The 24376-nt window shown below is 41.2% G+C and overlaps 2 protein-coding genes across 2 annotated transcripts; one reads left to right on the forward strand and one right to left on the reverse strand.

Annotated features, from left to right (window-relative positions):
• The first annotated feature begins 2252 nt into the window (after positions 1-2252).
• On the forward strand, positions 2253-13015 carry glra2 (glycine receptor, alpha 2). The gene is made up of 9 exons (XM_070837849.1): positions 2253-2338; positions 3030-3151; positions 5637-5704; positions 7241-7464; positions 9047-9129; positions 9227-9364; positions 9457-9671; positions 11640-11789; positions 12734-13015. The coding sequence occupies exons 1-9, from the start codon at positions 2253-2255 to the stop codon at positions 13013-13015; spliced, it is 1368 nt and encodes a 455-aa protein (XP_070693950.1).
• Positions 13016-17380: 4365 nt separating this feature from the next.
• Positions 17381-24182, reverse strand: fancb (FA complementation group B). Its single transcript, XM_070838269.1, has 8 exons — positions 23252-24182; positions 23004-23159; positions 22821-22904; positions 22414-22542; positions 21368-21540; positions 20104-20528; positions 19786-20026; positions 17381-18694 (listed from the first exon to the last, which is right to left on the reverse strand). Exons 1-8 carry the CDS (start codon positions 24164-24166, stop codon positions 18286-18288), a joined length of 2532 nt encoding a protein of 843 aa, XP_070694370.1. The 5' UTR covers positions 24167-24182; the 3' UTR covers positions 17381-18285.
• Positions 24183-24376: the final 194 nt, after the last annotated feature.

Below are 24376 nucleotides of genomic sequence, written 5' to 3' on the forward strand. Positions count from 1 at the left end.
GTCTTGAGCCTGTAATTTTAATAGCTGTGCGGAAACTCGTGGGACAGACAGTTCTAGTCAAAAGGATTGTTCTGTCTTATTCTTTCCGTTCACAGAAAGAGGCACACTACATCTCCCTCTCCCCTTAATGACACACAGATTTGACTTGTTCTCCTTTAATTATGTGACCCACCTGGCCCATAGTCTTTCCTTATGGAAACTAATGGCCAATTGAAGCTCTGGTTGGTTGTCATTACACAGGCAAGCCAACCGGAGCTGTCTGAGAGATGGGAGATAAATGACTTGAGTGCAAAGAGAATTTCGGCCCTCGCTGGGAAGAAATGTATTCATTAAAGCAACCTCACAAAGTATCTGGTTTTATTCTAAATATCAGATATTATTTTTTGCCTCGGGTCGGGGCACAGTGACATTCACGTGCTGCTCATCATGGCTCTGGCAAGATGACGTCCAGTTTATTTGTTTCCTTTTGTTTTTAAAAGGCAAAACGTGAATATAGAGCTGGCCTGCTGGTGAATAATTCACACCAGGCATCCAGTATTAATGGAGTCAAACATGCCGTAGAACACACCATACAGAAAAACCTCTGACGACACACTAATGTTAAATCCCCAGAGCAGAGCCGGCCATACATTCCCAGCCATAAGAAACAATGTGACACATGGGATCAGCAGTAAATGAGGAGAAAGGGGTGACTCGTCCTCAGTCAGACAGGCCAAGATGATCTGGAAACTGGTCGGCAACCAAGTGTCAGACTAAAGTGTAATATGGCCCCAAGCGTGTCACAGCATCGAGGCATGTGATTTGCTGAGAGTAATCTCACAACAGGACACCTGTGTTTGGTTTGATCTGAATGAGACACTTTTTTTTTAATTTTATATTTTAGTTTAGCTGTTTCCTCCACGGCACATGCCTGTGTGTTCATGTGGAATGAGTCATTCATGCCTGTGGTCCGTGAAGCCTCACAGCCCACTCACATCCTCACTTTGCCAGGTTCTCATGCAGCCCCTTATCAATACCGAGAGCATTATGGAAGAATAAAGAATAATTATCACTAAACCTGCGTGCTGGCCTAATAAACCTCTGTCCCCTCACCCCTGGGCTTCAGCCAGCCTATGGTATATTTCCTGCCTTCTGTGTCTCTGTCTGTCTGTCAGCTCTCTTCCGTCTCGCTCTGGGAGGCCAACCTTTCAGCATTTCCAATGATGTGCCTCGGAAATCTGTTTCCAGGGCAACCGGGGTACCAAATACTCTTCCAGCGGCTTCTCTCCGGCGCGTCCTTTGTTTACACTTTTCATATCTCAGTGAGGATGTAGGTTGCTGCTCTAAACAGACAAGGATGGGAGCAAAAAATAAGCACTTCACCTAAAAATACAGCTAAGGATGATGTCAGAGTATCTTACGTTATACGCCCACACTATTTATCTGGGGGTTTTTTTTCTTCTGATTTCAGCTGAATTGCATCCCTGGATAATTGTATTACTTGCACGCAGTAACAAGTGTACATTTTCACAAGAGGGTGCAGATTTACATGAGACTGCCCACATTATCCATATAATTTCTTGCACTTAATTACACCACTGGTGTACATGAAGCATTTTTAAAGCCAGTTTATCCTGATGCGCAGCTGCGCGCACTCTCCCGAGACGAACGCTGTAAACATTCAAAACTGAAACCGTAGTTATGTAACAGACACCGAAGACAATGTTTGACTGTGTTTCTGATGATTACCTCCCTACGTTTATCGGACTTATTGAAAACCAACTCACGTTCGCCACTTTTAAGTGTTGCGCTTGCGCGTAACGGAGCCGGGAGCTGTCCAAGTGCTGAAATGAGAAAAGGCGTTCCTCTCCCATTCCTCAACAGAGGACGGTCCTCCACCTGCGAGAGATTTCACTTCATAAGTAACAACACAGGCCAGCGGGGTCGTCTTCACAGTGCGAGCTTTTAGATCCGAGCCAACGCCAGAACAGGAAGCCTCCAGCGGGCGCGTTTCGGAGTTTCGTCTTTTCTGCGGTCTCTTCCACAGGACTGATGTTTCTTCCCATCTCCGCTTCGAGAAATCTATTTTTGGGAGTCAGAGTTTCATGAAGCTGAACTATGATCTGTAGCTGCGTTGAGGAATGTCTCCTGTATTTTTGTGTGACACAAGAACACCCAAACGCCCACGACTTGGTCAGGAAGAAAGCGTTTCCCCTATTTGGATTATGTGTTTGACCAATGTAAACATATGGAAGAAATAAAAAAGTGAGCACATGGGAAAACCACCAGGAATGAATCGCTCCTATATTAAGGTTTTGGCAGCTTTATTTACATATTTCATGGAGACGAACAACTTCAGGTAGGCTGTTCTGTTTGGCAAAAATATTCGATTTTATAGATTTGAAATAAATTGTTTCTCCCTTCTAAAGTTTGGGAAATGATACGATTCATTTACGTAATAACAGGCTTAATTAGAGATTCAATGTGAATCGGACAGTGACGTTTTTCTGCACAGACTAAGTTGGTAATCGCTTGAGTGCTGCTTTGATTGGGATTGACTAAAGTTACTCTGTATTTTCAACTGTTTGAATTGTTTTTGTGAGTATCATTTGGTCCTTAAAATATCCTTCAAATACAGAATATCCCTTTCTGCCTGTTGTACGATGACTTTTATGGCGACATTTACGCACGTCAAGGCACATTTGTAATGTAATGTTCGTAATGTGGCATCATGTGGCCATATTCCTGTGATCGCTCGTACAAAATGACAGCATGCAGAGATATTTGTGAGGTGATCTTTCTGTGATGTGACAGAAAACACAGCTCTGTCTCGCTTACAGGAGAAGCCCACGACGTCGAAATCACCCAAGATTCGTCTGATACGCGTGTGCGCTTTAACGCATTTTTTTAGTTTCCCAATGCTTGTCCATCACATCCAGGCAGCTGCTGGGCGACAGATAAGGTTTAAGACGTGGCTTTCAGTGGTGGCTTCTGTGTGATGAAATGATTTTTTCTTTCTCACTCTGCGCGTGTGTGTGTGTGTGTTCCAGAGTTGTGGATGCCAAGGAGCACGATTCCAGATCATCCTCCAACATGTCTCCATCAGACTTTCTGGACTCACTCATGGGTCGCACGTCCGGGTATGACGCACGAATAAGGCCGAATTTTAAAGGTTTGTTTATCCACGTGTCTTTTTGGAAATCTTCACAGACCTCACTTTATTCTGAGACTCACTTTCACCCCCAAACCACATAAGCACCGCCTTCTGTCAACCCTTTGATGTACATGGAGTATTCTTGCATGCAGGATGCTGTATCCACCTTCCCCTGAGCACTTACATTGTAACTGCAAACACACCAGACATTCTAACTATCTGGAGATCCCTCTACTGTTATCTGATTCCAAGACAGTGTGCTGCCAGTCCTTTGATAAGAGCAATCAATCACTTCTTCACACTAACATGCTCGTCCTGCCTTTGAATTCAATCATAAACTAACTCTCCCTCATCTTAACATTGCATACTTCTTTTCATTTGGTAAAATACACTCCATACTTCATTAAATAATGAATTGGAAACCAAAAAAAAAAAAGAAGGCTTGTAAATATCTAAAGTGCAGCATGGTGCAGGGATGCCACCATGACGGGCCAAGTGATGGATAGTGCCCCCGTAGCGAGGCTGCAGGCTAGTGGCTTCCTCTGTTGTTCCTGCTGTGATGCTGGGGGACAGACACAGCATCTGTCACTGGAACGGAGCAGAACGAGGAGAGGCCGGCCCGCTGGGGCTCAGGTCCACTCCCCGCTGGGTCAGGTGCGCTGGGATTTGTTGTGGGGTTTGGGGATTCCAGTTGTTGGAGCAGCCAGACAGCATAGCGCGGGGATTGATCGGCAGGATTCAGAAACACATGGCCCAGATCTTCCCCCTCCTCCATCTGGGAGAAAGAGGAAATGTTGACAAGATCGCTGAAATGGACTTAAGATGGGAGGAGTGCAGCCTGTTTAACACCAGCTGGCGTTTTCAAGGGAGGGATGCAAGGGAAGCAATTGTTTCTAGCTAATGATGAGAGGAGGACCAAATATGGATTAGAAGGCATAAAGCATGATTCTAATACAGCTAGTTGGGCTTGTTTTCTATCTGTATTTTGGGGCGGATGAAGCTTCCTGCCTTGTACACAATCTAGCATCTTATAGCTAGAAAACAAACACTTTTGCATGAGCCCACTGCGATGTAAACAGATGATTCCGGCTGCGAACCTGCTAGTCATACTTTGAAGAGAGTGTTGAACTGTATTTCTGAAGGCTGACCTAGATTTCCTTGCTGAGTTTGTTGTGAGGAGGTGCTGCTTTATTTTTCTGCCTCTGCTGTTAAATGTAGCTACCTGTCGAGAAACTGAGGCAAATATTAATACCGAGTGCCATGCAATATTGATGAGGAAAGCACAGGGGAAGGGCAGTGGGAAGGGCTTACAACTTCGCTTATCAGATAGAGAAAAGAGATTTGCTGTGACTTTAAATGGCATAACCTGCCAAGCCTCACATTTCAGTTCGGGCCACTCTGGAGTAAAAATGACACTTCTCATTAAAGCATGCTGGGTACTTTTTACTCACAGTGTTGGACAGAAAATGCTCTAATTTAATACTGGAACTAACAAATGACTATAGGGCTGCAACTGACAAATATTTTCATCATACAACCATCTTTCTTTACTAGATTACAGATAATCTAGATTACTTTCTCAATTTGTCGATTAATCCTGTCGTACAAAAAATTTCCAACATTTTTTTTTTATATAAGCAACAAATCATAAGATATTCAGTTTAAAATCACAGAAGACCAAGAAATTATTCACATGTTATAAGCTGAAACCAAGTTTGGCTTTTTTGTCTTAAGAATTTAATTGATCACCAAATAGTTGCGACTAATTTTCTGTCAATTGATGTATCACTTGTTCAGCTAATCGTTGCAGCTCTAAATGAGTGTGTGTGTGTGTGCCTGTGCATGCATCTGTCTGTGTGCACGCGCATCCTCTGCTGAATTAGTAAAAACAGGACGTATTAAAATGTGTTTACAGTATGTTAACCACAAAAGATCACCAAACAAGAGGTTATTACGTAATTCTAAAGAACATAACAAGCTGACACAGTTTGATGTTGTCACTGATTATTATATCTAGTTTGAATATAATTGCATTTAACAACATTCAGCAAAATGTAGAAAAGCTCATTTCGGCCTCTACAAAAGCCAAACATGGGCCCTCTCATGTTTTATGTGATCTTATGTGTTTGGTTTAACAATGCATGCAACATGTCAGCATCCACTCCTGCGGCTCTTATAAAATAATAAAAAAGAAAAATGGTGCTTTTTGGTATTAATGCATGCTGACATACACAGTGAAACAGCAGCTTGTGAACCAACAGACCCAAATTTCCTGATGAAACATCTTCATCGCTCCAAACCCAGTCGACCTCGATGATGTGGTTTAAGGCTCTTTCCTGTCATGTCATTGTCATTCCATTTCACAGGTCCCCCCGTAAACGTTACATGCAATATTTTTATCAACAGTTTCGGCTCTGTCACAGAGACAACTATGGTGAGTTCCTCTGGCACTTTGGCTGATTTCTACAATGTGTCAATGTGTTATCTATCCCTCAACCTGCAGGTCCACCAGTTAATGTTACCTGCAACATATTTATCAACAGCTTTGGTTCTATAGCAGAAACAACAATGGTGAGTTGAGCGTTGTGCTTGGTCCTGTTCTAAAGCCCTGACCCCTGCTCAGGAGTTAAGACTCAATCATCCTCTTTATTTATCTACCCCAAACATTTACCATTGCTGTGTCTACCTATTCACAAAAAGATATTTGAAGAGTCTATTGGCGGGTCCACGAGGCACACACACGTTATAAATGAGAAATCTAGCTATCCAAATAAGTATTGGCATCTGCTCCCATGATGCCCTTTATTCACATCTTAGTCCAGGTTTAATAATTCATACAATAAACCCTAACCAGTAAGCCACTTTAAGTACAGCCACTAACTGGGGGTTGGGGCTTTCACACGAGCTGATCAACAATATGTGATGTGATGTGTGAAGGCATGCTGCTGCCTACGTGGGTAAAAATATTAAACCTGCGAGGCTGCGCTGAAACTCATCATGATCAAAGGATTCATAATGAGTGATAATAACTACTTCAATCATGAATGAGGGATGTTAATTTGCACAGGAGCTGGAGCTCATGAGATTGCCAGGGAATTACGCAGCTTTAGACACGCATTACAAATATTTGGAACCGCCAATATGCTGATGAAATGTCAAACAACATAAGGGTCTCTCATCATCATGACATATCAATTACACTGAGCAACTGAGCTTTGTGGCACTCGGTTTACTACTAACTGCGCTGTCAGAGCTCTCCTCATCAGCCACTACATCTTATAAATCCATCATTCTATAATGGCTCTTACATAATTGAAATGATTAATAAGAAAAGTTGTCGTACAGTCAGTGTTTTGCAAATGCAACTTGCAACCACAGATAACTGGTCATGTGAATACATGAAATTTGAGATAATATTGGCACCGAGATGACAGCATTGCTGGATGATGTAGATTTCGCCAAATAGGCATTGAAATTCCTTCGCTCATCCCCCATTTTATTATTTGTCATAAGTCCTTATTGATATTATAGGACTGTTTTTGAAAATGTTTTGTGTTATCACAGCAGTTGGTAGTGAGTGAATGTGAAAATATGGATGTGGTTAGAGAATAAGAGGAGGAAGTAGTATTCAGATCCTTTATTTAAGTAAAAGTAAAGTGTAAGCAGCAACTATACTTAAAAAAATCAAAAGAAAAAGTTCTCATGACATTTGACAATGGACCCATCTGGAGCATTAATGTATATGTTATATAACTGTATTACTTATTATTATCATTTGTGCATTTATGGATAATTATCATTATCCAGTGTAAACAGCATTTTAATGTTGAAGTAATTAAGATAAATAAGTGTGAAAATATAGGCATTTGACTTCTCGGTATTTGATGAATATGCTTGCATGCTGTTTATAATTATTTTGTCTCTGACAAATGCTTTTTGTGCACTGGAATAATCATGAAGATGTGAGGTTACCAATGTAATTCTTTACCTCATCAAAAGGAGGATACATAATATAAAAAAAAACAATATTAACGACAGCAGGCATGCTTTCTCATAACCCCAATCACTGCACTACAAAATATGTAAAGCTGCTTGTCATCTCCGCAGGATTACCGAGTGAACATCTTCCTGCGGCAGAAGTGGAATGACCCTCGGCTGGCGTATAGTAAATACCCAGATTCCTCTCTAGACCTGGACCCGTCCATGTTGGACTCTATATGGAAGCCCGACCTCTTCTTCGCCAACGAGAAAGGAGCCAATTTCCATGATGTCACCACAGACAACAAGCTGCTGCGGATCTTCAAGGATGGGACTGTCCTCTACAGTATCAGGTGGACATGTTAGACGTGAAAATAAGGTTTACAGTAGAGCTGAGACATTAAGAGGATCATTCAGTTAGTTGATTGATATAATATTAATCTGCAAATATATCTGTAAATGTAATCGGTTGAGACAAAAGAAGTACAGAATAATGGTGAATGGACTGTACTTTTGTAGCCCCTTTCTGATGGGACGCTGCCAACCCTGCCATCAGGGGGGAAATAATCATTCACACACACTCACACACTGAAACTGTGTTCAGGAGCAATTTAGAGTTCAATGTCTTGCCCAAGGACACTCCGACATACTGATTGGAGGAGCCAGGGATCAATCCACTGATCTTCCCATTGGTGGACGAACCACTTTTGCTCTGAGCCACAGATGCCCATCAATAATAGCAACAAATTACTGGCTCTAGCTTTTCAAATGCGAATATGTTCCAGTTTTCTATGATAATAAACTGTAAATCTTTAGACTGCGCGTCAGACATGGACTATGGAGATTGTAAAAGTTGTTCACCGCTTGTGCTCAGCAGGCCAAGAGATTAAAAGAGAACAGAATCGAAAATAATGAAAATAATTGTTCGCTAGTTGAAATGTTACAACATTTGGCATTGTGGGTTTGTAGCTGAAGTAGAAGTCTGTGCTGAGGGAAAATTTATGCTGCAGAGAGCCAAACGCTCTGATGCATAGATCACCTCAGGATATGTTCACTTATTGCTTTTCTTACATTTCCTCTCAAACATCAAAGACTGTCAATCTGAGAAGTACAGCTTTAAATGGAGTCTATCTCATTACGATCACTCCTTTGAAATGGCATAATTCACTGAACTACAGTACTATCCCCATGTGAAATGTAGATTTTTAATAAAAGAACACTGATTGCAAGAGGGCAAGCTGATCTCAGCGGCATTGTTGAGAATCCACAGAGAAGATAAAAATGCAAGGCCTTCTCCATGTTGGTATCTCGGCATGCAGAATTTTCGGACTCCATAAAAGCATCATGGAAGACTCTGAAACATGCAACCCTAATCAGATGGGTGACATTTTGCAGGCCAATCAGCACAGAATCTGAGCATAACTCTTTATATATGAAAAAATGTTTCATTTCATTTCAATGCAACTTCAATCAGACACAATATTCAATTTGCTCTGCAATGGTGCAATATCAGGCAGATCAATTTTGAGTCCATTTAGGGAGCAGCTCGAGACTGAGCAGCGCTCAGGTGTGGAGACAGAGTGGGTCAACGAGAGTGATGAAAGGTTAGCCACTCTCTCCATTCATGAAAGAAATGACGAAGAAGAAGAAGACTGCGGCCCACAATGCATCACAGAGACAATAAGCTGCAGTAATGAAAGTGTGATAGGAACCTGGTGAAGGGAATCCTACATGATAAATCAGAGGCTATCACCCAGGAGCAAGAAGCACACAATACAAAAAAAGTACCATAGTTTTCAACCAAATTATTTTCAATGCATGTGTCGAACCACTTGTTCAAGGCTTAATAAATATATTTCTTTCAAAATCAAATAACATATTTGGTGTAGTCTGTTCAGTATATCTTACTGTGTGACTTTGTCGTCGTCGCCGTAGGTTAACTCTCATTCTGTCCTGCCCAATGGATCTGAAGAACTTTCCGATGGACGTCCAAACTTGTACAATGCAGCTGGAGAGTTGTGAGCATTGACTTTGTCTCAGTTTTGTCGCTGCACTTCCCAAGGTGATGTACGCGTACGTCACAACTTTGACTAATCTATTCTTCTCACTCTGTAGTTGGCTACACCATGAATGACTTGATCTTCGAGTGGCTGGAGAACGGCGCGGTGCAGGTGTCAGAGGGGCTCACACTGCCTCAGTTCATTATGAGGGAGGAGAAGGAGCTGGGATACTGTACAAAACACTACAACACTGGTCAGAGGACACACACACAACCATATGCTATTATATAACACTTCTCCTGGTTTGGTAGCTGAACAGCATTTGTGTTTGTTGCTTTTCAACAGGTAAATTCACCTGCATAGAAGTTAATTTTCATCTTGAGCGACAGATGGGATACTACCTGATCCAGATGTACATTCCTTCCCTCCTCATTGTCATCCTCTCGTGGGTGTCTTTTTGGATCAATATGGATGCTGCTCCGGCCAGGGTGGCGTTAGGCATCACCACTGTGCTCACCATGACCACCCAAAGCTCTGGCTCCAGAGCTTCTCTTCCAAAGGTGAGCCTGGTTTAGCTGTCTCAGCAGCATATGTTTTAAATGTACTGGTCTAATAGGGTTGCCTTAATATCAAATATTAATGTGTCAATCTTAGGAAATCACATAAAAAACTGCATCAATAATTGGATGCATTTATGAGGAAATAAGTGGTTTGTACTAAGCATGGCCTCTTGCTGGCATGACTATGTTATGTTGTTGCAGCTTGAGGTAAAAAAAAAAAGTTGCTACCATCCAAATCTTGTGGCAAAAATATTATATTATGTTAAGTTTTGCAGACACATTTGTGAATTTAACAGATGTTGTTATTTCAAAGTGGTCTGAGGGCGACAATTTGAAACACGACAGTTCTGAATGGATAGTACAAATGGTGTTATTTTATCATATTAAAATGTAGAGAGATCTCTCGTATCAGCCACTCCGCCCCAAGACCAGACTGAATTTGATTTCAAAAATACTTTTAAGTCTTTATTTTAAAAAACAAAAAGAGGAATGATGGTATGGTAGAATAGATGAAATGGTAGTATTACCTCTATAGGACAGGCCCATCACATTTCCATTACGTAGGTTCTGACTAATGACTGCTACTTTTGTTAAGGTTGCATTTGCAGTTTGGTTTATGTAAAAAAAGAAAACTAGACCTGTGCGAGGTTAATTAATGAAAGTCTTAAGTCATACTGCACTTAAGACTTAGGATATGGTGCAAGCTTGAACTTGGGTAAAAAGTGAATTCATACACCTATCCACTGACTAGTGATGCCTCTTTCATGTAATATAATTGCTGGAAAACATATGCAAATATACACAACCATGCATATTTATATCCTGGAGATATCACACATTCAGGGTTACTTAAAAGGTCTGTAACACATGTAAGCTACAGAGACCTAAAGACCCAACAGTAGAATAATCAATACATCAATTAGATTTTACAATTTCACCAGTAAGTAACCAGTCCTCGAGAGCTTAAATGGGTGTTTTTTGTTTCTTTCTAAGCGCATGACACGCATTTTCTGTTGTTTTAGAGAGCGCACAGATTCATGACCACGGCAAATATGATGACAAATAAACACTCCAAACAAGAAGACAATGCAAGAACCAGCAATGAATGGAACGAATGAAAAGCCGTTTGAAGCACTTAGAAAGACGCTCAGTTTTGCCTTGTTGAGATATACATTATGTAAAAGCCATTGTATTACTCCAGCGGATAAGTAACACCTCATTTGAGAGACGATTAAACCATAAGTGGGCAGCACTTTTAACCTTATTGGTGCAATTCACAACATTCAACAACAATTTTTCTCAGCAGTGAAGATGTTGCCATCCAAAGCATGTGGACATTACCGACAGCAGTGGTAGTCTATCGGGGTAAATTGCCATGCACATATTGTGAAGGACTCTACAAGCGCTGAGAGTCAAATCCTGATGATCAATCACTCTCCATCGGCGTCAGATTCCCACATAAAAGACACGTATACTGATAAATATTTAAAGAGAAGCCTTTGACGGCTTTGAGACAAGAAAACAATAACTCAATGTGCCTGAAGTGCCCTCAGAAAGCTGAGTTGTTTTCTCCACATGCTAATCAGCTGTCATGAATTTAGGTGGCCACACTGATGAGCAATATAGGCTTTCAACTTAATCCCCACTTTCTCTAAAGAAAGAGATCAAACCCCGTGCTAAAGCTACAAACCAATTCAACAGTTCTCTTTCTATCGGTAATCAAGCCAGCAATTATTCCCTGCTGTTTATGGCTGTGCAATCACTCTGATACACTTGTTAGCAAACATTACCTATAATTACAGTCATTTAGAAGCCTAAGTTATTGTCATAATGAGCAAGACAGAGGGAGGAAAAACAGAAAAAAAAAACTGTTTTTCCAAATCAAAACAGATATATACTGCATTTGAACTGTTAGCTGATGCTGTCACCTTGGAGGCTCTAACAAAGGAAATATGTTTTCTCTCCCAGGTCTCTTATGTGAAAGCCATTGATATCTGGATGGCTGTGTGTCTGCTCTTTGTATTTGCTGCATTGCTAGAATATGCTGGGGTTAATTTTGTATCCAGGCAACAGAAAGAGTTCCTTCGCCTGAGGCGAAGACAAAGGAGGAATCACAAGGTAGGCTCTCAAAGTCTTCACAAGGTTGCTGTTTGGTAATCAAACTTTTTAGCCACAATGACGGTGCGGCTCTAGGGAGGCCAGTGTCTATCAGGTCAACACTGCTGCTCCACTGGAATATCAGACTGGAATATCTCAGCAGCTATTGCATGAATTTCCATTCAATTTTTGTACAGGCATTCATGGTGCCCTGAGGCTGAATCTTATTGACTTGATCGATCCACTGACTTTTCCTCTAGCGCCACCATCAGGTCAAAGTATCTCAACATCACAAAATTTGCCAGATCTTCATGGCTCCTAAATGATGCGCGATCCTCTGGCGGCCATGACGTGTTTTTTAGTGAAATGTTTCAATCTATTGGATGGATTGCCTTGGAAAATGGTTCAAATATTAATGTACCCCTCAGCGTGGATTGTCAAGTCAAGTTAATTTTATTTACACAGCCCGAAATCCCAAATCCCAAATTTGCCTGGCAGAGCTTTACAGTCTGTACAGTGTACAACACACTCTATAATTAGACCTTTGATTCGGATGTGAAAAATCTCCCCCAAAAAACCCTTAATGGGGGAGAAAAGGAAGAAACCTCAGGTAATCTGACAGTGGAGGGATCCCTTTGCCACGATAGACTGACATGGAATAGACCACGTTGCCATGCTGATGTTAACGTGAGCTCCAAGCATCGCTGTGGCTGACAGAGAGCTGCCATCATGGCTGTAGACTCTCATTGGGATATTGAAGCAGTGTTACCTTATCATTACTTTCCTGAATTGAGATTCATCCCCTAAGCAGTCATTCTGAAAGGTTTATCATTAAAGTGCATCAGGTAATCTTGGGGATCTTTTAAATGTAAGTTCCCAGTAACACTGACTCGCTTGTCAGTAAAAAGTAAAGCATAAAATTTAAAAAGCAAGTAAATTCATTCTGCCCCCATGTGTTCTTTCAGGATGATGATATGCGTGAGGGCCGCTTTAATTTTGCTGGCTACAATATGACTCAGTGTTTGCCAACGAAGGACGGCTCAGCTGTTAAGAACGCTGCTCCAGCTCCAAACCCTCAACCAACAGCCCCCAAGGACTTAGAAACCACGAGGAAGAAGTTTGTGGACAGAGCCAAGAGGATAGACACTGTCTCCAGGGCCGCCTTTCCTCTGGCGTTCCTCATCTTCAACATCTTCTACTGGGTTACCTACAAGATCATCAGGCATGAGGACGTCCTCCAAAAGTAAAGACTTTACCCATGACAAATAACATTTATTCTCCATTTCTCAGATTGAGAAATGCTCGGAAAGCACAGTGAGACTAGATGGGACTGTGCATTGAGAGGCACCATGGTGATGATGGTGGTGTTCTTTCAGGGATAATGTATAATGTTGATGCATCATACAGTAATGCTCATGTTCTGATAACGTGAACAGCTCTTGAGACACAGATGCTTTTTTTTTTGTTGTTGTTGTACTGCTGCATAATACTTCCTGATGAGTCTGGTAAAAGGGTTTTAAACTAAAGGCTTTGTAACATGCTGGAGATGTCGGACCAAATTCTTTTTGAATCAATTCTGCCTTGACGTCTGTACAAACAAGGAACAAAGAAACATTCCATGGATTTGTAACTGTACGGTAGCTTAGTTAGACCCGAAAAGACTTTTTGTGATTGCAAAAAGGGTGTTTCTTAACAAGAATGTTTAGGACTGTTTTATAGTGTACTATTGCCATGGCAACTCCTCTCTGTTTATACAAAAATAAAGCAGCACATATTCCAAAACATACAGTCAGAAAGCACATACAGATGCATCCTTCAGAGATTAGGCAGCAGCGCACATATCAGGCATGAGTGTGAACACAGCAGATCATCAACATCTGGAATCGGGAATTGGATACTGCATTTTTATGAAATACCTGAGGCCTTAGATATCAAAGATTTGGTGGTATGAAGTGCTGCGCTTCTCTATTTTTTCAAGCATATCCTCTTGTTTAGTGGTCTATCAGAGCCGAATGCGCCGTTTGAGCTCTTCTACCTGTGGCCAGACATCCAAAGGTACTTCTTGTTGTTTCCTTATAAATAAATCATATATTCATGGCTAACTGATATCACTTAAAATCAGTGTTTTCAAATGTTACGAAGGTCACAAACTGTCCTTTTCATTCTAAAATTATTTATTATATAAATTGTGTTATATTTCACAGGCTAAGCTCATGAAAGTGTAATGGCCAATTTTGAGCAAGTGTATAGGCAAGCCTACAAACTGTGAACATGCACTGCATTACTCAATGTTGTCATATGCCCATACCCACATGAATTCATTTATATTCCAGGTAAATACTCCAGGTATATTAGATATGGTTTTAGAGTTTCAGAGTATGTTTTTTGTAGATTTAGTGGGATGAAATATTTATTGTAATGGAGGAAAGGTTGTTTATAAAAAAGAAAAAAATTTGCTTTCTGTATACTTCTTCAACCTACGCTGTGGACTGTTTCCCTTTGTTGCTGGATGGTGACGTATGTTTGAAGATGGATGCAACAGTGAGGACAGATCTGCATAGCATCCATAGTACAGAGCAGCTAATGGTCCTTGCACTCCTGATATACTGTGGTGAAGAACTCCTTTATTGAATGCTATTTCTGAAAAAGGTTATCTACCGGTCTGTACATCAATAAAATTGACTGTGCACCATATTACTTTGTTTCCTGTATTTTCATTTGACTTGGTTTTGTTTTATATTTTCATAGCATTTGTTTATAAGATTAAACTCAATACTGTTATTTTCTCAGATAAGAAAATGAAAAGATGGAGAGAAAAAAAAAAAAGCAGACAAAATAACCTTTACACACAAAAAAAAAAAAAAAAAACACGTGAGAATGTGTGGTTGCACATCAGATCAAAGAAAGCCACAAACACGGTCTCTTCTCCTCACCGAGCCCATAAGTCCGGGTGATGGCACATGCCATGGATCGCTGGGTGGCCTAGGGTGACACAGATATGATCTGACAGTGGGTTTCCATTAATGCATGATAATGGACTTCACACTGTAGCGTAGAGATGCCATCAGCTGGGCCTTACCTACCAGCTGAACAGCAAATACTGGTGTGGTGTTCAAGTATTATACAGGTTATTAAAGATGCTTCTTAAACTGTTTCCACCTGTTGTTACTACACGTGAGCTCAGACAAAATCCATGAATAATCCAAATATCTCATTCTTTAAGAGGCAGGAGTGACCACATCAACTCTTGATATACAGACGGATATCCTGTAATTACACTGTCCCACTAATAATGCTATTCATTACCACACTGAGTAATGATGGGATCCGTCAGCCTTACATTTATCCTAAAGATTAATATATAGCCTGTGGTAGGTATATTGAGGAGGCTGCATGAATCATCCAACTACTTTTTTTAATGCTCGACACACACAGGGATTATAAACTAATCAATAATACTAATCCTCACATGGAAGCACCATCCATTTCACAGACACAGCCTTATATCACCGTCCATTATTACTGCTGTTTGAATATGCAAGGATGCAATAGCCTTTATGCAATCACGCTCAGTATGACGGCTTATGGAAGGAAATTTATTTGCAGCTTATAATTGTGTTTAAAAGGGAAACAACTTTCCATCGCTCATTAAGGTTTAGGGAGGCTGCTTTGTGAGGTCTGAGAGAGGCAAGAAATGAGGGTTGCCATAGCAACTGAACAGCAATTGAGGAGGCCAGTGTGAGAGAAGGGCGGGAAATTAATGGAGTTAAGAACACTGGAGCATGATTCTGCCACAAGTGTCTCATATGCCTGAACGTTAATACTGCACTAAATTAAACATTAATTTCTGGTATGTTAAAGTAATAATAAAATCAGCTGCAAATTCTGCCGTATTCTGTGAGGTTTATTCAGAGGATTATGCTTCCATGGCACTCTTCAAACTACAAAACAGACACTGTGTGTGTGAAGGAGAGCCCATGTTATGCGTGGAATATGTGCCTTTTTAAAATGCAGCAAAAGCTGAAAAAGCACCACTTCAGTGCGACTAAAATTCCTCCTCGACATCTGAGTAAGTTATCGAGGAGGAAGGCCATAGGCTCTTGCCGAAAGCTGTTAAATGGAGTTCAACAGTCTGTATATTCAGAGTTCACTATATAATTAGTAGCTTGATATAGAAGCATTATTCATCGTGTGTGTACAGTTAGAGATTTGTGGTTTTAATAAAAATGTGTTGCAATGTGATGGGCAAAAGGTATATCTGTATAATATCTGGTGAGATGTCCTGAAAAAAATTAAACTTACAGGATAATTCACACACTTAACACACTTAATTTAAATGCTGCTAACTTTTCTTTTTAAAGCATTACCTCACACATGCTTGCATTGTATATGGACTGGTGCACTCTCTATGCATTATTATAGATATATTCAATGACCTCCTACTTTGTCTGACCCACTGAGTTCCAGAGCCCAGAGATGGAACCCTCTGACCCCGATCAATAAGTCAACTGCAGGCAGAGACCAGACCAGTGCCCTCGTCACGCAGCATCAATATAAACATGGCTTAACAGCACCATTCATCATCATGAGTGTCTCAACACATCATTAAAGGTGCATTCTGTGATCCACATGTAAAAAAAAAAAAAAGGTCAACCTGAAATATTAAATTGGAATATCACAAACAAAAAGACTAAATTTTAACTATTTTGTTATTTTCTAATTAAATACAAAAGCATTGCAGTCCATTCATGTCATGAATAAATATTAGATATTTTTTAAACTTTTTATCTCACAAATTTTACTCACTATCCCATATAATTTATTTATTTATTTATTTTTTTAAATCACACCTAACTTTTCATCCATTATTTTCTTTCAGACATGTTTTGCAGAAATGGGCCTCCATATTAAAGTGACAGTAGATTGCTGACATCCACAAAGGTGTCAAAAGATGCACAAGATGGGGTGTAGATTTTGGTTTCTCCCTATCTGAAATGTTTCATAACAGCAGCAACATTATTCATCTATCGTGTTTTCATTCGCCATGAAAGTGAGGGGACTTCAGCTGAGTGGAAACCCTGCAGCCCTCTTCCACCACTCAGAGTTAATAGAAGTTAACAGGCAATAATGGGATGACAAACCATATATTCTACTCCGGGTGGCAGTCTGGGCTTTAAGGGAACACCAATACAATTGAATTTTCGTTTTCACATGTGGCTCAATCCACACTGGCCGTTTGCTGCTTTTATTTACTGTACAGAATTCACAATTCTTCTTCCTTGCCAAAAGTGACAAGGGCATTTGTCTTGCAGCCAAAAAAAAAAAGAAAAGGTGGTGTTGGGGGGGGGGTGAGATTTGCAAGTTGCCCGTGCATGATTTTTCTGTTGAGTCAAAGGAGCAAGAAAAAAAAAGTGTTGATGTGTCTGATCAACTTGCATGGTGACTGAAGTTGTCTGGATATTACAGAAACTTCTAACTACACAAAAATAGACTTCACACTTCTATAACATTTCATTAACCCACAGCAGTATTACCACATTATGCCTCACCCATGTGAATGGTTAACTTTTATTTTTCAGCTAAGTAAAGGGGAGTCCTGTGGCAGTGAGGCTTTTACTTGCAATGAAGCAGACACATTAAAGGTGTAAAAGAGGGGGAGTTTATTTCTCCTCAGACTCAGAGTACCACACGCAGATAGAGTGGCTCCCGGAACAAACAAAATGTACATCCTCGCTTTTCAGCCCCCACTGGGAGAAGAATAAAAAGATCTCAGCCATTTTAGTAAACACTACTGGTCAAGCTGCCACAGACCTTCCAGCAAAGCCTTTTAAGTAGGGTTTGATGTTTACTTGGACGACTGGCATTTTACTAACAGCACTGACAGCCTCTGCAGCATCATAGGAGAAACAGCATCAAGCACTTTTTTTTTTTTATTTACGTTTCACAGGAAAATAACCGAACCATGGAGGGGAAAATACTACTAAAAGCTTTCAGTCAACTCAAGCCACTGAGCAGATGTAGAACCCCCGTGCTCTACCATCATCTGTTGTCTCTATTCTCAACACAAACAGTTTCTCACTCCACGATGAAAGTGGTCTCTGCTTCCTCCTAGATAACAAACAGCAGCAGCAGCAGACATTAAAGAGTGAAAGTTTGAGCACAGAGGGTCTAAAGGGACATGAACAGAAGAATAAACTGAGCAGAGAGCAGTATCACATCAGTATCAGATTAAGGCTGTGAAACCCAGGAGGTAATCCAATGGAAACTGGCTGAGGCTCTACACAGCAGCAGACACCACATAAGATATAAACCCCAAAAGGCTGTCTGGGCGAGCAGACACACAGCTCAGCACAGACACAACCGAGCCAGCTGTCAGTATAGGTGAAATGTGCAGAGTGTAAATGATAAACTGTCTTTTTAGTTAGAACAGTATTCAAGAGTTGTTGTTTTTTTTTTAACCCATTAATAGTGACTGCTTGTCGAGGAAACGCATTCTCAACAATAAATGTGCAGCGTATTAGTCGGGCAAACTCCTCGCAGTGTCTAAGAGAGCCGCCAAATCGCAATCGAGCTGGACTTTCGATAGGCTTTGTGTCAGCCTACGATACCTCCCCACATCCACCAGGGGGCTCAGCCTCATCCTACTACTGTCCACGTCCCCCTGCCACACCTCTCTAAGCCTCTGGAGGCCCATTACAGTACCTAGGTCAGGGGTCTCTTCCTGTCCAAGGCTCTTCCTCTTCTCCTCCTCTTCTTCAGTAAGTAGCAATGATACACACTCTCGGATCGACACCAGCTCTTTCTCCAATGCCAAAGAAAACATTTGAGCAGCACCCTGTCCTCTTGTGCCTCTGACAGGCTGGATGGAGCAGGACGCAGGGAGGTAAGCCAAGAGAGAGTCCAGGAGCTGGAGCATCTGTAGCTGGCTGCAGAGGAACAACAGAGCCACAATATGCATGTTATATAATATATGTTTTAATAAACGAAAACATGATACTTGGAATTTTGTTTCCTGTCTTTTTTTTATCATCTCTGTCATTTGTCAGATGCCTCACATCCACTGACCTGTTCAGAGTTAGTTTGGGGAATTTGTCGTTTTAAGTGCTCTGCTTGCCAGAGAATCCTAATCTCTTCCACTGACATGCATCCTAGTCAACTTCAAAGCCTTGTCAACTTTGAAACCATTAATATAAACTAAGCAGTGCCCACCTTCTTTAGTTCTTTAAATAAAATTGAATAATTCAAGAGAGTCCCTTGAAGTAGTGTTTGAACCAATGCAGAAAACAATAAAATCAGTTTACAAATTAATTGGAAATTATTCAGTTTTTCTGACTTCATGTGACACATGATCAACTTAGCAGCATTTAACATTTCAAATTATGCAAAACAAATGAAATTCTCCATATAAACCATGAAAATGGCCTCCAGACAATACGATATAACAGTTAAATTAAGGCTTAAGTAACTCAGTGTAGTTTTTGACCTCCAGTAGTAATATGGAGCATTTTTTGTCGAAGTAGCTGTTTTGTTTCTTCTTGTGCACGTGCACAAGGACACATATGCACGCATACATGCGTATGGGTGATGCAATAAATACCCTGCCAGTGGTACACTACCCCACTGATCTACAGGCAGCTGTAATGCACCAACAAATGCAACAAGACACCTGCAAAGGCTGGGAAGAAGAAGACTGGTAGCAAGGAAATATGAATATGGTTTAAATGTATTCCAAAAATCAAGTTTGCAAATCTTTTATTGGGAAGAAGATGGATTCAATCTCTTTGTTCGACCTCAAACATGTGCACAATGTGTTTTAGTAAGTAATGCTGAATGTAAACAGGGGCTTTCTTTGTTTACAAGAAAACTCCACAGGGCACCTTTAAGTTGAAGAGGAAAAATACATGATTTTACGTCATGAACTCATAATATGATCATGGTCAAAACTCAACACTATCCAAACCTATCGCACCTATCTGTGTGATACAGATACTGGGATCTGTAAATAAAAATGATTTACCTGGAGTGGACAGACAGTTCCCCCTGGAAAGGGGTGATCTGATGCCAGTGCAGCAGCATGAGAGCAGATGGTCCTGAAGTATTTATCAGTAGATATTGAGGGCTCACTTCTATCCTCTTACAACCCACTCTTTTCTGAATCCATCCATCTATATCACCTAAACTGTGATCGGGGGAGTCTATGTGGAAGACCCAGCGATCCAGCACCGCCATCAGACTCAGCAAGTCCTCTTTAACCTCATCTGGGCGTAAAAAGAAGACAATAATGAACAACCAGGTGTCAAAATTAATCTCAAGTTGTAGGCATTTGTGATTTTACCTGTTCTGAGTTCTGGGTTTTGCAGCAGTCGGGTTTGGAAATCACTGTGGATGTCTAAAGCAACTTGACCACAATGCAGCACAACTGGTGTTGGGTTGCTCACGCGGGCAACAGCATCTTGTTTCTGGACGTAATGGAGCAGGACACGGCACTTGACACAGCCAGAGTTCAACAGAGGTGTCAGCCTGGTCACAGCAGTCACAGCCAGTCTGCATGTGTTGAGATCACTGGGTCTGCTGGCATTGTGCTGCTTGCTTCTTTTGGCTGCGGGCTCTGAGAACGTTGATGCAGAGGAAGAGGAGGAGGATGATGATGAGGAGCAGGGAGCAGGGAGCCAGAACACTTGGCTCTGGGTTTGGATGACTGCGGGCATTGAGCTCTGGTCTGTCTCTGTCAGGATGGATAAGCTCACGCTGGCCAGTGGTCTGGAACAAAAATAACACATCACTAACAATTAGAGATCACATGGACAGTAGGTAATCAGAGTGGAAATCAGATACAAAAACACAAAGTACGTGTGAATGAATGTGTGGCTGCCTGCGAACTGTTTAACGACACCGATATCTCCAGGGGGTAAAATTACAGCAGCTGTACAAGTGCACCAATCAAAACAGCAATATACGATCTCTTGAGGCGATACTGCCAGTAGTAGTTTTCCTCCACATGTTCTCAAATAAAATCAAGGACAGGTGGACGGAGGAATCTGATAGCCTCTTGTTCCCTCAAAAAGAGCTCGGAGAGTTATTAAAATCACGTTACCATGGTGACCACCTAGCCGCCCTGCAACTGCCTTCGTGAAATTCATATAACAGGGGCAAACAAAGGGGGAAAAAAAACCCCCAAAACATTGGTTCTGTTTGTTGACTGAGATAAAGTGTTAAATAAGACGGCTTCATTGATTTAATCGTGCATAAAAGTAGAATTTTGACCTCACAGATGTGATTTACTTGACATGATCTGTCCACCTCAACGTTTTAGTTCTGACAAATCTAATCAGGCAGCAAAGATTCGGTCTGACAGCTAGACAGTAGGACTTCTCACTTGACTTAAACATGGAGTGCCATATTAATATTGCCTGTATCATTACCATACACACATGGATCCACTCAACCACATGAACTCATTATGCCTCATGAGACGTCACGATAAAATCACTACTAAGTGTTTAGTTAATGTCATGTTCGATTTAAGAAAGCTGGTGCCTTGGCCCCCTCACAGGAAAATATACACAATCTACTTCCATTAAAAACAAAATCATGTTTACACAGCGCTGTCAGTAGTTAGTATCACTCCCACAACCATTCGGTCCTCTGCGACGCGATGCCACAGCTTGTCAACTTGAGGTTTTGAAGACACTGATGGCATGTCTTGCATCTTGTCATCCAAGGCCTCATCCTTTGACTCATCATCACAGTCCCACAGAGCAATAAGGCCTTCCTGAACAGACAGTGTAAAGAATATAATCAGCGATGGGAAGTGCGTGACACCATAGCAGTTTATTGTCAGACATTTCAATTTCGGCATTAGCCCATTTAGGTACAAATGTAGTGGACTGTGATGGATATCTAAGAACAGACAGCACTGCAGTGCTACTTTGCCAAAATGCTGTATAATTTTTCCCAGGATCTGAATTTTGCTTTATTGTGTTTGTTGAATCAATAAGGCCATCAGTTTGTTGGTAGAGTGTGTTAAGGTAAGGCTAGTGAACACAGCAACAAAAGCAATTAAAAGATGAAATGACACAAAGACAAAGAAACATTTGTGGCAATTTATTTTGCTTCCTCACTGCCAGTAGCGGTATCAGGAATGCTGACTACCTTAGCCTTATGTAGATGCCATTTTAACTTAACATGAGTGACAAGTGCTGGAGCAAAACCTGACCACCTGAGGGGAGGAGGGCGGGACCACCAAGAGTAGAGCGCAGAGAGTAGAGTTGAACATCTTTAAATTCCGTTCAAGATGTTACAAAATTCCTTATTTTGAAGATTGAAATAGAACTTAAATGTGTGTCTATTTGCATCATTAAAGGCTGCGAATTAATCATTGTGCTCCAGTCCCTTTTGTCCTCTCAATGTTTTCTGTCCTTGAGCTGAGAGGCGACTGATTAAGCTGTATTTTGTTAGAAATTACCATGTCATAAGATGTCCTATCCCTGCACTATGGTAAAGGCGCATTTTCTATACACTTGTTGCTGCTTTAATGACCGTTACTTATGGAGCCAAGCCCCCTAAAAACATTAGCTTAATACTGTAATGGACTTTTTTTTTTCGCAGAAAGTTGTAGTTGCATATTCCCTTAAATAAACGGTACCTGCTCAGGCTGCGTGAGAATAGGTTTTCTTTGGGAGACCACATCAGTAAGGGCTTGGACTGACTGGTGCAGGACTCTTTCCTTCACTCGAACTTCTCTTTGAAGCTCCTGTAGCACGGTCAGTCCACTCTAAATGACAGATCATATATTACAAACTGAACACACACCGAGTGTCAAAATATGGTACTCATATGTAGATCTACATAAAATAGCCAAATTGATGTTACATACAATACAGTGTCTGCTCATTTTTGCTTGGAATCATAATTAAAATTTTGTAAAAATTATAACAGCATGATTGTGATCATTTGCTTACAATTTCACAAAAAGTCCACAACATTATTTCCCAGGTGTCCCACTTAGAGACAAACAACATACTGGCGCTGTAATAGTTTAGAAATGCTCACCTGTAGTCTGGACTCTAAAGCCTGAAGAGTGAGAAGATAGTTCTCTGGTTGAGCAGGAGGTGTCTTTGGTGCTCCATTGTCCTCCTAGCAATGTTAAAACATGTATTTCCAATTAGTGAATTCTGTCACAAATAAATGTAACTGTGTAGTAGCATATCCCATGTATGGAACAAGATGCCTTACAGCATATGAAAGTCCACAGAGGTCAGTGAGGAGGAATTTTTCCAATGGCTGTCCTGTTACACCCTGATCCTGAAAAATCAGCAGCATCTGGTCTGTTCCACATCCCAGAAAATCATCCACGTGGACAGAGCTGACACCTGACCAGTTAGAGGCAATCTGGAGAAGAGAGTTTGACAAAGTAGGCTTATAAAAAGTATAACTATAGAAAATGAAAAGTCCATAAATACTGAAAACCCATTTTTGTGTACCTGAAATGCTTCCCTCCATACAGCACACACATGCCCCTGTTGAAAGGATATGACCAACAGGCAGCCATTTCTTCCCGTGTTGACCACCTGAATACTTTCAGGTCCTTCAAAGGGGAGCTGACATACATCTTTCACGATGCCATTCTCAAAATAAACGAGCTGCTGATTAGACGTCGCAGCAACCACATCAGATTTCAGCACACCATCCACTTTTTCAGCCGAGAGCACCCGGATGCACCTTGTGATGCAGATATAGGGATGAGGCAGAATCATAGTGCCATCAAACACTTGTCCACTCTCAACAAAATAGCCCAGGGTCTGGCTCGTGGGCTGGTTATTGGAGCACTGATCTGAAATGTTTTGCTGTCCAAGAACAAATACCTGTTCCTTGTGGAGGGGAAGTGCTCCAACAACACTGTGGGACCACTGAATGGGAATTTGTTTCACCTCCCCTGCCTGCAGAGACGTATAGCAGACATGGCCAGCATGGCTCCACAGCACTGTGGGGCCCTGGAGGATGCACACACTCTCTTTCAGTTGATATGGGAGCTTAAACTCAATGCAGGGCTCCAGTCGGTTTGAGCTGCCCAGTGTGAGGAGACTATACTTGAAGCTCTCTCCTCTCTCACTCTTCTTTATCACTAAAACACACGGCGTGGTGACTCTCTTCTGAACATTTAAGGCACATGTACAAGTTACAATATCCGCATGTGTTGATCTTTTCCCGCTGATGACAGCCGCTCCGTCAGCTGCCTTCAGGAACATGTTGCTCCCCCGTTCAAATGAAAGGCTGCAGAATACTAACTGGCTTCTTCCACTGTCATTTGCTCTTTTACAGTTGAATAAGATAACCTTACCGCAGAAGGAAAGCCGGTGGGGATTTCGATACAAATCTCCCTCGTGAAATTTCTCCATTATGTGATAAGGAAGCTTCGGGTTCCTACCAAGTTCGATATCTCCTTATTGACAGCTTGAGTTAGCACGCTATTGTCATGTTGAAGGTCTAACAGAAGTGTACAAACGCACGACTACCTCAGTTGGTTGATATATTTACAAATTATAAAGAAATTTATCTCTAACCGTGTTGAAAGTTTCATAGCGACTGTTGTAGCGGCGCGCCAACTG

Source organism: Pempheris klunzingeri, chromosome 10 (assembly GCF_042242105.1).
Source record: "Pempheris klunzingeri isolate RE-2024b chromosome 10, fPemKlu1.hap1, whole genome shotgun sequence".
Taxonomy (NCBI): domain Eukaryota; kingdom Metazoa; phylum Chordata; class Actinopteri; order Acropomatiformes; family Pempheridae; genus Pempheris; species Pempheris klunzingeri.